General features: G+C 47.3%; 1 protein-coding gene across 1 annotated transcript in view; it reads right to left on the reverse strand.

The window, feature by feature from the left end:
- The window catches only part of DDX10 (DEAD-box helicase 10), a 346,101-nt gene that overhangs the window by 110,542 nt on the left and 219,232 nt on the right, over positions 1-16,327 (reverse strand). The window contains exon 15 of the mRNA XM_065414461.1: positions 6,844-7,005. Coding sequence (XP_065270533.1) covers positions 6,844-7,005 — 162 coding nt within the window. The remainder of the gene's footprint in view (positions 1-6,843; positions 7,006-16,327) is intronic.

The following is a 16,327-nucleotide window of genomic DNA, read 5'->3' on the forward strand; positions in this document are numbered from 1 at the left end:
TAAGGTTTTTAAATGCTAAAGAGGAATCTAAGTGCAGACATTAAAGTTTTCAAATTACAGCCAGAATGAAGCACGTTATAAAGGTATTACTTTAATAATTCATGTAAAATTTTGGATGACCCCCAATGACAGCTATGCAAAAATTAGCTCTTTTCTCTTAGCTAAAATGTAACATTGCACATTGGCCTCATAGGCCTGGTCTACACAAGTCACCTTGCACCGGCTATTTGTGCATGTGTTTACATTCAAATTTGTCTCTGGTTGACTTAAGCGCCCTGTTACAGTGATGCAGTAAAACCACCTCCCTAAATGGTGTGGAGCCATTGTTGACGTATTGAGGTCAATGCACTGCATGTGTAGACTCCATGTGATCTGTGTTGACCCGAACAGTCCTCCATCAGCTGTCCCACAATGCCCCATTGCCTGCCATTTTGGTCACAATTTTAAACTCCACTTCTCAGAGGTCACAGAGACCAGAAGCCACCCCTATCTTTAAAACCCCCTGTGTGTTTTTGAAATGCTTTTTTCAGACTCCATACCTTGGCAAGCACACCTAGCAGCTCACTCATGTTGTGTGCAACTGCCCAGCCAACCATGCTGTAGATAAATCTCTGGTAATTTTCATATGACTTTACATTGTGCCTCTTCATATAACCTTGTAGTGGGTCTACCCACGTGTGAACTCTGTTTTCATGAAACTTTGTATCAAAGCCTCATATAGAAACCTTGTACTGATGAGCCTTGGTATATGGAAACTTTGTATCAAAGCCTCATATACACCTCTACCTCGATATAACGCTGTCCTCGGGAGCCAAAAAATCTTACCGCGTTATAGGTGAAACCGCGTTATATTGAACTTGCTTTGATCTACCGGAGTGCGCAGTACCGCCCCCCCGGAGCACTGCTTTACCGCGTTATATCCGAATTCGTGTTATATCAAGGTAGCGGTGTAGAAACTTTGCATTGAACCTTGGTATAATGTTATAGCCCCTAAGGATAGAATAAGATAGAAGAAAAATGTCTTTTTGCTAGCAGTAGAACAAGATCTTCCCTCCCCCCACTCCTAATCAATTGCCCTGTTGAATGAATGAGATGTGAATGAGTAAAGGCTTGGAAGACAGCACCTCCAGACAGCTGCAACCCTTGGAGAGGGGATGGAAGCCAGACCCAAAGACAATAAAACTTGTCAAGTGGGCTCATTAAAGAAGATCAGACATACTGATGGTCTCGGGGGTTAGAAGCAAGCACCTTCTTTTGGAAACACCCTCTTTGAACAGCATTGGGACAACATCCAGAAAGAAGCAGCACAAAGGACCAACTGACATAGACACAGATTTTGAATCTGGTACAGATTTGCATAAGAGGGAAGCTGCTATAAATTTGAGGTGTCTTGCAGAGGATCCCGGGTCTCGTCTTGTCAACATGGGAGCATCGATCCGGATCGACAGAAGCCCGGCTCCACCCCCTCTCCCATCTAACTCACCTGGCCAGTGATGTTAAGGGGAGCAACTAATCGGTAACAACAACAAGACAGAGTATGCTTGTGTGTGTATGTGTATGTGAGTGCATGAGTGTAATATATATCATATGCATATGATACAATGTTGATTAATACATGAATTACCAATAAATGTGGCGCTTTACCTTATTCCCCCTGAAAAGCCATTAAAAAAATCAGCTCATGTGCCATCTTTGGCATGCGTGCCATAGGTTGCCAACCCCTGGTTTAGTTATATAATATATAGACTTATAGAGAGAGACCTTCTAAAAAACATTAAAATGTATTACCGGCACGCGAAACCTTAAATCAGAGTGAATAAATGAAGACTCGGCACACCACTTCTGAAAGGTTGCCGACCCCTGATCTAGCCAGTCTCACCAGATGAGTGCAGATGAGCCTGACGAAAGGGAAGGGAACTCTGATTAGTGTGTGCATATATTTCTCTTTACAATGTTTAAAGATGACACCCAGCCCGTCCTCAAGTTAACAAGGCACAGTTACCGACTTTTCATTGTTTTACTCATACAAGAAGAGGTAGAGATACAAAGGCAAAATTGGCATCTGCTTTTCATTCCCCTGTTGGGTTAGGCTGGGGGAGGGAGGGGCAGAGCATTCAGATCCCTTTGTTTATGCGCATAGGTATGTCCCTTGTATCCTTCCTGACAAATTGCAATGAAACTTTCATGGAGACACACTGCAATCCTCTCGCAAAGGTTTGTATGGAGGGCTGCCTTATTTCTTCCTGCGCAATAGGGCAGTTTCTCATACCACTTTGAATGAGTTCAGCTGGCGCCATTGCTGTAAACAGGCTAGCTGCATATGGGCCCGGGCAGCTTTGGGATGCCAGCAGCAGCTGTGTTCTCTGTACCTTTGTGACCCTCAGGAATGAGATATCTAAAACCACCATAGTAGAAAACAGTGCCAATATTCAGTGCCATTTCCCTATATTCATACCCACAAAATACAGACCAAAATTATATCACTTCATGCAACAGAACAGCCTTCTGTTCCTCACCCCGGTGGGCCATATTCATTCACCATGGCTGAGGCTGGAGAGCAGTGCTGTGCCAAGGGGCTCCAAAGCAGCAGTGTCAATAAGCATGTCTTATTAAAAGTGTTTATCAGAATAAGGGAAGGGAGTTTGAAATTTATCTTTCCCTTTCCGTTGTGACTGTAAATCCAATGGCACATATGTCTGTTTTTATCAACAGCTTCTGATGTGGCAGCCTTGAGGTGTCGCCTCCATACTAGCAGAATGCCTGACATTGATAAAGAGGAGTAAGAAGTGGACTTGCTCAGCCAGATCCAGCAAGGCAGTGCTGCATCCGACTGTGAACAAAGGGCTTGGAGGGCCAATATGACTGACAGCATAGAGAAGGATAGAGGACAAGAAAAAGATCCAAGAGTAAGAGTCCCAGCAGGACAAGGAGGAGATGTACCAGACATAATGGATCTGCCCAGGCCACAAACTCAAATGCTGCAGACGCTGCTTGATCTACAGGTCCAAAAATCCCAAACTTTCCACTCTTTGCAGTCCTCTCAGAATTCCTGCTCCCTACACCCCCAAACACAACATGTGGCATCATGGGCTGCATCCTTATCCCTACAACGCCATGCTGGGGGACAGCAAGAGAAACCACAGTTGCTGTTCATGTAGCCACAACAGATCGCATTTGTGCAAATGGACAGAAATGTTTACTCCCTTTCCAATTTTAAAGTTCCACTCACTCAATTGATGCAAAAAAAAAAAAAATCATATTATGTTGAATTTTATTTTGCGCAGTTTTTCCCACTCAAAGTTCTATTTTTGAAGAATGAAATGATCTTTATTCGTTTACAACAAATATTGCAGAACGCATACAGTTGAAAAGCACACAGTACTTGTAGACTTACAGCAACCATCATTTCATTCACAGGTTCAGGAAAATATGCAGTCATTTGTATACTGCTTGCTGTTCGTTTGTACACTCTAACAGAGAACACTCGTGTGGCTGACCGTTAAAGTGCTCCTTCAAAGTCTCCCTCACCTGCATAGCTCCAAATTATCTCTTGTAATAGCTCTTGCGTCTGGCTGTTCAAATTCAGCAGAAAGCTGCTCCACTTCCGCCCTCCATCCTAGCACCAGCTTTTTCTCTTTTGCCTCACAGATATTATGCAGCTATAACCATTAGGATATTTTGCTCACCAAGATCCAATCTGGTGAGTACACACCACCAGCGTCCCTTTCAATTTAACAAAAGCCCCCCTTCCATAGTCTGTCTGCACCTGCTGAGCTGGTAGTTGAATCTTTCCTTGATGCTGTCAAGGTGGCCAGAGTATGGCTTCATGAGCTGAGGAGCAAGGGTTACACTGGGTCACCCGAATCACTACTGGCATTTCAATATCACCAATGGTAATCCGCCAGTCAGGAAAGAATGTCCCTGCTTGCAGCTTTCTGCACAGTCCTGTGTTCTTAAAGATGCGAGTGTCATACATCTTCCTGACCAGCCCAAACTGAATTCAGTGACGCATCCCCAGTGATCCAACAACACTTGCATAACCCTGGAAAAGTAGCCCTTTCTGTTGACGTACTCTGTAGCAAAGTGGTGTCCGAATAGGGTTAGGAGTACCATAGAATCATAGAAGATTAGGGTTGGAAGAGACCTCAGGAGGTCATCTAGTACAATACCCTGTGCAAAGCAGGACCAACCCCAACTAAAACATCCCAGCCAGGGCTTTGTCAAGCCAGGCCTTAAAAACCTCCACCACCTCCCTAGGTAACTTCCAGTGCTTCACCACCCTCCTAGTGAAATAGTTTTTCCTAATATCCAACCTAGACCTCCCCCACTTCAACTTCAGACCATTGCTCCTTGTTCTGTCATCTGCAACCACTAAGAACAGCCTACCTCATTCCTCTTTGGAACCCCCTTCAGGTAGTTGAAGGCTGCAGTCAAATCCCCCCTCACTCTTCTCTTTTGCAGACTAAATAAGCCCAGTTCCCTCAGCCTCTCCTCATAAGTCATGTGCGCCATCCCCCTAATGATTTTCATTGCCCTCTGCTGGACTCTCTCCAATTTGTCCACATCCTTTCTGTAGTGGAGGGCCCAAAACTGGACGCAATACTCCAGATGCGGCCTCACCAGAGCCGAATAGAAGGAAATAATCACTTCCCTCTTCTGCTGGCAATGCTCCTACTAATGCAGCCCAATATGCTGTTAGCCTTCTTGGCAACAAGGACACACTGTTGACTCATATCCAGCTTCTCATCCCCTGTAATCCCCAGATCCTTTTCCGCAGAACTGCTTCTTAGCCATTCGGTCCCCAGCCTGTAGCAGTGCATGGGATACTTCCGTCCTAAGCGCAGGACTCTGCACTTGTCCTTGTTGAACCTTATCAGATTTCTTTAGTCCAATCCTCCAATTTGTCTAGGTCACTCTGGACCCTGTTCCTACCCTCCAGCATAACTACCTCTCCCCCGAGCTTAGTGTCATCCGCAAACTTGCAGAGGATGCAATCCATCCCATCATCCAGATCATTAATGAAGATTTTCAACAAAACCGGCCCCAGGCAGACCCCTGGGGCACTCCGCTTGTTACCGGCTGCCAACTAGACTTGGAGCCATTGATCACTACCCGTTGAGCCCGACGATCTAGCCAGCTTTTTATCCACCTTATAGTCCATTCATCCAATCCATGTTTTTAACTTGCTGGAAAGAATACTGTGGGAGACTGTATCAAAAGCTTTGCTAAAGTCAAGATATATCACGTCCACCACTTTCCCCGTATCCACAGAGCCAGTTATCTCATCATAGAAGGCAATCAGATTGGTCAGGCATGACTTGCCCTTGGTGAATTAATGTTGACTGTTCCTGATCTCCTTCCTCTCCTCCAAGTGCTTCAAAATGGATTCCTTAAGACCTGCTCCATGATTTTTCTGGTGATGGAGGTAAGGCTGACCGGTCTGTAGTTCCCTGGCTTCTCCTTCTTCCCCCTTTTAAAGATGGGCACTATATTTGCCTTTTTCCAATCATCCGGGACCTCCCCCAGTCACCACGAGTTTTCAAAGATCATTGTGAATGGCCATCTATTGCCCCATCTCAGGTCAGGAGCCCCATTGCAGAAAATCCATCCACTATATCCTGCATATTGCTGAGAATCACAGACCTGCATAGCAGGAGATGATTAAGGACCCTATACACTTGCATGACAACAACCTGCACTATACATTTTCCAGCTCCAAACTGATTTTCCACTGACTGAGAGCATTCCATCGTTGCAAGCTTCCAATGCAGCTCTCATTCTATTGTTCCTGCTCTGGGGCAAGCTCAGCACACAGATCCAGGAACATGGCCTTTCGTATCCGAAAGTTCTGCAGCCACTGCTTGTCACCCCAACCCTGCGTTATGATACAAACACTGACTGGTGGGATTGCTTGCCGAGTCCAGATCAATTCATTTCTCTCCCACAACACATTGTGAAAATTTGCCAAAAGGCATTGTGCCACATGATGGTGCATGGCACACTGAGATACATACCCCTGATGCACTGCATTTTGCATCAACACAAGCACTCCGACACAACGTAAGAACGGCCATGATGGGTCAGACCAAAGATCCATCTAGCCTAGTATCCTGTCTTCCTACAGTGGCCAGTGCCAGGTGCCCCAGAAGGAATGAACAGAATAGGTAATCATCATGTGATCCATCCCCTGTCGCCCATTCCCAGCTTCTGGCAAACAGAGGCTAGGGACACTATCCCTATCCATCCTGGCTAATAGCCATTGATGGACCTATCCTCCATGAACGTATCTAGTTCTTTTTTGAAGCACAAGCAGTATGCACGTGCCCAAGCGATATACAAACTTAACTTGCCCCAATCAAAGTTTGTAGTATAGATATGGCCACAGTATTCTGAAGACACTTCAGAAGCGCTATGGATTGGTCTCTCTCTCTCAGTAAGGGCTGGGCATTTATTAAAGTGTGTATGCCAGGCAATCTCCCTCTTTTTTTTTAAAAACTCCCCCTTAAAATTCATTTCCTACACTAACCCCTGCCAGTAAAAATGCTGTCACTGGATTTTTGTCATCGGCCTTTTACTTTTAAAAATCATCAAAAGTTAGAATCAACCTCTGGCATCTTCTTGTGCTTTGTATTTAGACTATAAATATCTTTACAGAACATTAAAGTAGGCATTTTCTTTTTTTTTCCCCCTGTGTCTTATGCAATGCTGAGAACACTTCTGGAATTTAATAATTATGTTAAATTTATTTTTCAGTACAACATTTATATATTTTCCTCAATAAGTCACTCAAACATTTAACAGTATTTGTTTCTATTTCAATGATTGGTGTAGGACTTGACTTACCCTATGTTTTTCTTTAATTTTCTTCCTGTATGCTTCTTTGTCAAATTTATCCTCTTCCTGTAATCTTTCCTTTGCTTTATCTAGGTTGATACCACCAGAATCATCTTCCTTCTCTTCGCTGTCCACACTGGATTTTTGTGCTGGTGGCCACTGCTGAACTAACTGGATTAGAGGAGACAATAAAAATGTTTAGAGCCATTTTCCTGCATCCAATGCTAAAATGCATTTCATTACTAATCAAATAAGTAGCCATATACTAATTATTTTTGCTAGACTAGACAAAAAAGCTGTTTGCAGAGGATTATATATTAAGAACGGCCATAAGAATGGCCATTCATGCTGTGTCAGACCAATGATCCATGGGGTCCAGTATCCTGGCTTTCAATAGCAGCCAGTGCCAGATGCTTCAGAGGGAATGAACACATCAGTGCAATTATTGAGTGATCCTTCCTTTGTTGTCCACTCCCACCTTCTGGCAGCCAGAGGTTTAGGGACACCCAGAGCATGTGGTTTCATCCCTGAGCATCTTGGTTAACAGCCATTGATGAACTATCATCTGTGAACTTACCTACATCTTTTTTGAACCCAGTTATATCTTTGATCTTCACACCTCCTAGCAACAAGTTCCACAGGTTGACTGTATATTGTCTGAAGTAATACTTCCTTATGTTTGTTTTAAACCTGTTACCTATTAATTTCATTGGGAGACCCCTGGTTCTTGTGTTATGTGATGAGGTAAACAACAGTATATTTATACACAACAAACAAAAATAGGCATTTTAACATTTTATAGGGTTTACATTAATTAAAAATGAATAGTTCTTCAAAATAAATTGTCCATTAAACCATGCTTTTAAAGCTTTCCTTTGAAATCTGTTTGGAAATCTGCTTTTTACTCTCTGCCTAAGAAGACAAATATGCTATACACAGTTTTAGTCATTTTGTTAGAAAAAAAATGTTTTCAAGAAAAAATTTTTAGATGGCTAATATGATTAAATGGAAATTACATTTACACCAATTTTAAGAAACAGTGTTTTTCACGTTTCTCAGGCTTCTCTTCATAATGTCCTCACACCCTTTGCTCTGCAACCAATCTCAATCCCCTGAACAGTCCACATGTACGTGTACTAAACTGACCTTCAAATTTACAATTATGTTTGAATATGCAGTAATGGGCTTGAATATAGTTCTCATCTTTGGAACCATTTATGTGGGATCTGAAAGCTAAGTTTGACTCTCCACATGCAACGTCTTCTGTTGATTTCCCTCTGTGAACGATGCAGGGAGACCAAACCCAATGGTGTCTCCTCATTGTGAGGAACAAGATGCTACGGTTCTTTGGCCACGACAGATCTCCTGCCATTTCCTTCACTTTAATGTGAAACCATGAGATGCTCAAATATTAATTGGGACAAAGGTAGGAGACAGGCCCAGGTGAAATAAAAAACAGTTACCTACCTTTCATAACTGTTGTTCTTCAAGATGTGTTGCTCATGTCCATTCCATTCTAGGTGTTTGCGCGCCCACATAAACAGTCGGAGATTTTTGCATTAGCGGTATCCATAGGGTCGGTTGTGGCGCCCTCTGGAGTGCCGCACTCATGCGTCGGTATATTGGGTGCCGCCAGTCCTAAACCCTGTCAATTCCTTCTTGCGAGCAACTCTGACAGAGGGGCAGGAGGGGGGGAATGGAATGGACACGAGCAACACATCTCAAAGAACAACAGTTACGAAAGGAATGCAACCGTTTTTCTTCTTCTAGTGCTTGCTCATCTCGATTCCATTCTCGGTGACTCACAAGCAGCATTCCTGGATGTAGGCTCAGAGTTCATGGTCATGCGGGTTGCAACACCACTCTATCGAAGCCAGCATCGTCTCGGGCTTGCTGGGTAAGCACATAGCGAGACATGAACGTGTGAACGGATGACCAGGTAGCGGCCATGCAGGTATCTTCAATTGGCACTGGAGCCAGGAAGGCCGCTGAAGAGACTTGCACCCTAGTCGAGTGGGCGGTTACAATCGTCAGAAGAGGCACTTTCGCCTGATCATAGCAAAAATGGATGATCCATGATGAAATTCTTTGGGTGGACATCCTTTCATCCTGTCTGCCACCGTGATGAACAGCTGCGTTGACTTATGGAACGGCTTAGTCCTTTCGATGTAAAAGGCTAGCAATGTTTCCTGATTCCCAGAGAGTGAGATCTACGCTCCTCCTCAGACCTATGAGGCTTTGGGAAGAAGACAGGCAAGAATATGTCCTGGCTCATGTGAAATTGTGAAACAACCTTGGGCAGGAAAGCTGGGTGCGGTCGCAGCTGGACCTTGTTCTTTAAAAAACACCATATAGGGCGGCTCCAAGGTAAGCACCCTAATCTCAGAGACCCTACAGGCAGATGTTATTGCCTTCCAGGAGAGTAGAAGAAGGGAACAGGAAGCCAATGGCTCTAACGTGGCCCCCATGAGCCGTTCCAGCACTAGATTCAGATCCCAAGGAGGGACAGGGTCCTGGACATGAGAATAGAGTCGCTCCAGACCCTTCAAGAACCAGACCGTCATGTCGTGAGTGAAGACCAACCTGCCTTGGACTGGAAGGTGAAAGGCTGATATAGCGGCCAAGTGGACCTTAATTGATGAAAGGAACAAGCCCTGGAACTTAAGGTGTAGAAGGTAGTCAAGGATTGACTGCAGTAAGACCTGTTCAGGCCTAATACCCTAGTCCAATGCCCAGCACGTGAACCGTTTCCATTTGGCCAGGTAGGTTTCCCTGATAGAGGGCTCCTGCTGCCCTACAGGACCTGCTGGACATGGGACGAGTATTCCTGTTCTTCCGCATTTAAGCATGCAGCAGCCAAGCCGTCAGGTGCAGTGCTGCCAGGTTCAGGTGCAGAAGACTGCCGTGGTTCTGGGACAGCAGATCTGACCAGAGAAGCAGCTGCAGTGGGGCTGCCATCGAGAGGTCTAGCAATGTGCTGAACCAGTACTGGCACGGCCAAGCTGGGGCTAATAAGATTACCTTCGCCTTGTCCTACTTGATCTTCATGAGGACTGTGGATTATCGGCACTGGCGGGAAAGCGTACAGAGCTCCCAACCATAGGTATAGAAGGTGCCTGACAGGGAGCCTCTGTCAAGCCCCCTAATCGAGCAGAACATGTGGCATTTCCTGTTCTGATGAGTGGTGAACAAGTACAAACTGGGGACTTCCCCACCTTTGGAAGAAGCTGGATATGAGTCAACAGTGTGCTCTTGTTGCCAAGAAGGCTAATGGCATTTTGGGCTGTATAAGTAGGGGCATTGCCAGCAGATCGAGGAACGTGATCGTTCCCCTTTATTCGACATTGGTGAGGCCTCATCTGGAGTACTGTGTCCAGTTTTGAGCCCCACACTACAAGAAGGATGTGGAAAAATTGGAAAAAGTCCAGCGGAGGGCAACAAAGATGATTAGGAGTCTGGAGCACATGACTTATGAGGAGAGGCTGAGGGAACTGGGATTGTTTAGTCTCCAGAAGAGAAGAGTGAGGGGGGATTTGATAGCTGCTTTCAACTACCTGAGGGGTGGGTTCCAAAGAGGATGGAGCTCGGCTGTTCTCAGTGGTGGCAGATGACAGAACAAGGAGCAATGGTCTCAAGTTGCAGTGGGGGAGGTCTAGGTTGGATATTAGGAAACACTATTTCACTAGGAGGGTGGTGAAGCACTGGAATGCATTACCTAGGGAGGTGGTGGAGTCTCCTTCCTTGGAGGTTTTTAAGGCCCGGCTTGACAAAGCCCTGGCTGGGATGATTTAGTTGGGAATTGGTCCTGCTTTGAGCAGGGGGTTGGACTAGATGACCTCCTGAGGTCCCTTCCAGCCCTGATATTCTATGATTCTATGATTCTATGAACACGCTGACCACCTGAGGATGGAGTGACCATTCGTGGTGCAACGAGAAGGTTCTGCTGAGGCAATCTGCCAATACATTCCTGGTCCCCAGGAGGTGCGCAGCCACAAGATGAATGTCAGGCTGCACACAGAATTCCCAGAGCCAGAAAGCTTCCTGGCAAAGGGCCGATGACCTGGCTCCACCTTGCTTGTTGATATAAAACATGGCAGCGGTGTTGTCCGTCAGGACTTGTACCACCTTGCCCTTCAAGTGGGACTGGAAAGCCTAGCCGGACAAATGAACCACTCTGAGCTCCCTGACATTTATGTGGAGGGAGCGACCATCCCGCAAGCAGCGGCCTTGCGTGCCGAGTTCGCCCAAGTGCACTCCCCAGCCCAGGTCCGAGGCATCAGAAACCAGGGACAGCGATGGGACGGGGATGTGAAGGGAACCCCCTCCAACACCGATTCAGGGTCCAACCATCATTCCAGTGACACCCAGATGTAGTCTGGCACCTTGACTACCAGGTCTAGATCATGCCTATTGGGGGTGTAGACCGACGTGAGCCATGCTTGCAGTGGCCGGAGATGGACCCGGGCATGACGGCCCACGTAAGTACAAGCTGCCATGTGGCCTAAGAACCTCAGGCAGGTGTGGGCGATACTGAGCAGGTGGCCCCTTATATGGGAGATCACACCCAACATAGCTTGGAAACGGGCCTCCGGAAGGAAGGCTCTGATACGCGTCGAGTCGAGAACCACCCCATGAACTCTCTCCGTTGCCCTGGTATGAGGGACGATTTCTTTTTGTTTACTAATAGGCCACGGTCGTGACAGGTAGAACGCACCAGATCGAGACTCCTCTGCACTTGATGAGCCAGTCATCGAGATAAAGATAGACCTGGTCTCCTCGATGTCTCGGGTAAGCAGCTACCAAAGGCATGCATTTTGTGACTACCCGCAGGACCAATGAGAGACCGAAGGGCATCACTGTGAATTGGAAATGACGCTGGCCCACCATAAAATGGAGAAACGGCCTGTGTCCTTGGAAGATGGAAATATGAAAAGAAGTATCTTTCAAGTCGACAGCGGCATACTAGTCTCCCGGATCCAGGGAGGAAAAGATGGAGGCCAAGGAGACGATGCGGAACTTCAACTTTTTGAGATATTTGTTGAGTCGCCACAGGTACAGAATGGGTCTTAGGCCCCCTTTTGCTTCCAGGATTAGAAAAAAGCGGGAATAGAACCCTTTTCCCTTCATTTCCTAAGGGACCTCCTCCAGTGCTCCCAATTGCAGGAGGTTGTCGACCTCCTGAATGGCAGCAAGTTGCTTGTGAGAAGAGTCCATGAAGAGGGACAGGGAAGGGGTAGCATGGCCGAGAATTGCAGGGTGTAGCCCAGAGATACAATTTCTAGCACCCAACGGTCCAAGGTGACCAGCGACCAGGCCTAACGGTAGGGACGAAGACTGTTGAGGAAAGAATGAGGCAGACCCAGGGAGTTGACTGGGGCATTGCTATCGAGCGCACCCTGAAAACGAGCACTTCTGGCCCCGATGATGTTTTGCCGGGCTGGGTTGCGCAGGTGAGCGGGAGGAGGAAGTGCAGCGACAACTAAAACTCATGTCCCTATCGCATCTCCTGGCAGACCCCTGTCAAGGTTGCCAAGGCCTTGGCTGCAGGGGTGGCTGGAACTGCTTCCTCACCAACTGAGGCGTATGCAGACCCAGCAAGTGGAGGGTGGCCCATGTGTCCTCTAGTTCATGCAGTCTTGCATCTGTCTGCTGTGCAAAGAGTCCAACACCATCAAATCAGAGGTCCTGTATTGAGGACTGCATCTCCTGGGACAGGCACGCAGTCTGAAGCCAAGAACTGCGCCTCATGACCACTGTTGAAGGATCACCCTGGCTGCCGAATCAGCTGCATCCCACGCCATTTGGAGGGAACACCGTGCTGCTGTAGTACCCTCCTCAAGGGCCCCTTGTTGGCTGGGTGGACAAGTATTCAAACCCCTTGGCTGGGACAAAATACTTCTTTTCATCCCTCTTGTAGGTGGGTGGGATTGAGGATGGGGTTTGGCAATCTTTAATCATAGAATCAAAGAAGATTAGGGTTGGAAGAGAGCTCAGGAGGTCATCTACTGCAACCTCCTGCTCAAAGCAGGATCAACCCCAACTAAATCATCGCAGCCAGGGCTTTGTCAAGCCGGGCTTTAAAACCTCTAAGGATGGAGATTACACCACTGCCCTAGGTAACCCATTCCACTGTTTCATCAACATCCTCATGAAATAGTTTTTCCTAATATCCAACCTAGACCTCCCCCACTGCAACTTCAGACAATTGCTCCTTGTTCTGTCATCTGCCACCACTGAAAATAGCCTAGCTCCATCCTCTTTGGAACCCCCCTTCAGGTAGTTGAAGGCTGCTATCAAATCCCCCCTCACTCTTCTCTTTTGCACACTAAATAAGCCAAGTTCCCTCAGCCTCTTCTCATAAGTCATGTGCCCCAGCCCCCTAATCATTTTCATTGCCGTCCACTGGACTCTCTCCAATTTGTCCACATCCTTTCTGTAGTGAGGGGCCCAAAACTGGACACAATACTCCAGATGTGGCCTCACCAATGCCGAATAGAGGGGAATAATCACTTCCCTCGATCTGCTGGCAATACTCCTACTAATGCAGCCCAATAAGCTGTTAGCCTTCTTGGCAACAAGGACACACTGTTGACTCATATCCAGCTTCTCATCCACTGTAACCCCTAGGTCCTTTTCTGCAGAACTGCCGCTTAGCCAGTCAGTCCCCAGCCTGTAGCAGTGCGTGGGATTCTTCCGTCCTAAGTGCAGGACTCTGCACTTGTCCTTGTTGAACCTCATTAGATTTCTTTTGGCCCAATCCTCCAATTTGTCTAGGTCACTCTGGACCCTATCCCTACCCTCCAGCGTATCTACCTCTCCCCCCAGCTTAGTGTCATCCGCAAACTTGCTGAGGGTGCAATCCATCCCATCATCCAGATCATTAATGATAATCTTTAGGACCCCGTTGTGCACCGGAAGCACAACACATGCGGGGGTTGATGCGGAGAGCACATTAAACAACTTGTCCGATGGCTCCGCCATCTCTTCCACCTCTAAGCCTAAGTTCGTAACCACCCTTCAGAGCAGGGCTTGGTGCTCCTTAAAATCATCCAGTGGGATAGCATGAGAGGGCCCTGCAACAGCCTCATTTGAAGCGGATGGGAACAAATGGACCACCTGGGGCTTCATCTCCGATGGGGGAAGGAGGTTTTGGGGTGGGCACTCACTCCTCCCCCCCAGCATCCAACTGTGCTATGCACACTGATTCCGGAGCCGCTGGTACCATCTGTTGCTTTTCCGAAGCAGTTACCAACGATTGGTGAGAAGGAGGCATCAGCATAACCGGCATGCCCCAGTCACTCCAGTAGGGCCATTGCGCTTGCCACTGGCCCTGCTGCCAGGATGGCATTGCGAAAGTGGACACAAGCTCAGGTGCCCAGTCGCACTGGTGCTGTCTCGGTGAGATGTTAAACTCCTTTTCCGTGCCAGAGGAATTCCCTTCCAGTGACGACCATGGGCCGTCAACACTGGTGTCTGGCAGCTAACCGTGGGTTGCCTTGAATAAGGGGATTGGTTCCGGGAGCGGGCGGATCGGTACCGCGTTGGGGAACGTTCCTACAGGCTGGAGATGATTGGCGGGAGGATGACCGGTGCCGGCCATACAGTGACAGACGCTTCCTTCCAGGCAAACCTAATATAGAGGGCGGAAACCGGGAGTGGGCAGCCCAAAAAGGGTCTTTTGCCCGATGTCCCGTAGTCTTTCTTGCTTGGTTCCGGGTCACGTTTCTTTGATTTCTTCTTGGGCACCAGCGAAGGGGAGCGGTGCCGGGTAGAACCCGGTGCCGGGGGTTACATGTGATTCCCCCAAGCACTTCATGCAACTGCTACGGGGGTCACTAACAGGCATAGGCCTGTCACAGTCAGCATAGGGATTAAAAGCCGGAAGCTGGTGCCTGTCCCGCCTGGGGCTAAGTCCCCGCTGGGACCCTAACTTACTAACTATAGTGCTTAACAACTACTTCACTAGCTAACTAATATCAACAAAACTACAAAGCAATAAAGCACGAAGTAAAGGAGAAACCGCTAACCACTTGCTAAGCATGGGGAAGGTGCTCCAACCAACTGTCACAGGGTAAGAAGGAACTGAGAGGGCATAGGACTGGCAGCGCTTAATATAATGACACATGAGCGCGGCACCCCAGAGGGCACCACAGCCGACCCTACAGATAACGCTATGTCAAAAATCTCCGACGACTGTGCATGTGGGCGCACACATACCTAGAAAGGAATCGACATGAGCAAGCACTCGAAGAAGAACTAGTATGTAAGCAAGTAGGTGGCAGTATGCTTGTTGTTGTGGCATGTTGTAACAGACTACAGAGAATGCAAGATGTAAAGTTTTCTACTACACCTCTACCCCGATATAATGCGGTCCTCGGGAGCCAAAAAATCTCACCGTGTTACAGGTGAAACCACGTTATATCGGGGTACGGAGAGGAACCGCTCCCCACCCCAGCTCACCTCTGCCTCCTCCCTGAGCGGCTGATTGGCGCAGCAAGCCTGGGAGGGAGGAGAAGTGGAGCTGCGGCGCGCTCGTGGGAGGAGGCGGAGCGGAGATGAGCTGGGTTAGGGGGGCCCCAGGGAGGGCCGCAGCAAGTAATGGGCGGGCGCATAGGAACCGCTTGTGGTAACTCGAATTCGAATATAATGAGGTAAAGCAGCCCCGTCCCCCGGAGCGCTGCTTTATCGCGTTATATCAGACCGCATTATATCGGGGTAGAGATGTAGTTATTCTGCCAGACTGCATTAGTAGTGTTGAAGGGCCACATTTGACTTCCAGGCAGAATGTTGATTACCCATGACTTATGGGCTTGGCTTCAATGCATTATTTTGAGCTTGAGTTTCAGAGATTTAAGCCAAGGGTTTCGAAGTTTTTAACAAAATCTTGTAAACATCTGTTCACGTGACAAGCAACCTTCTTTTGGAGTAGCCTTTCAAAAATGTAGTTGCTGTGGATTGGGGTGGGAGGGTTTCTTTAAATGAAAGAGTGGATATACGTGGAGAAAACATATGACACTCCAATATATTTGGCAAAAAAAGGGAAAAGTTCAGAATTTTGATCTGCTGTCAGGCAAGGAGAAAGAGGATCAGTTACTAATACTCTGTGCTGCATCCTCCTGGTCCTTAATAACCACAAATAAAACCAATTGCAATGTATTCCCTGTTGTAAAATTGAGTTCATTTGTGTACAAATATTCAGAAAACACGTCTTAAAAAGAGTTTTATTTTACTAAAGAGAAATATATTAAGTAGCACAGTAAAACTTCAGTGTGTGGTTTCATTAGAGCCCACCAGAATGTTGGAATAACTTCTACAGATGCAAAGAGGAGGTTACTCACCCTGTGCAGTAACTGACGTTGTTTGATATGAGTGTCCGTCCCTGTGTGCGCTCCACTCCAGGTGTTGGTGCGTCCCTGCGCCTTTGCTCGGAGATTTTTCGTAGCAGTACTCGTACTGGCCACGCATGCGCAGAGGCTGCCCCCCGCTGTGAGTC

Source organism: Emys orbicularis, chromosome 1 (assembly GCF_028017835.1).
Source record: "Emys orbicularis isolate rEmyOrb1 chromosome 1, rEmyOrb1.hap1, whole genome shotgun sequence".
NCBI lineage: Eukaryota > Metazoa > Chordata > Testudines > Emydidae > Emys > Emys orbicularis.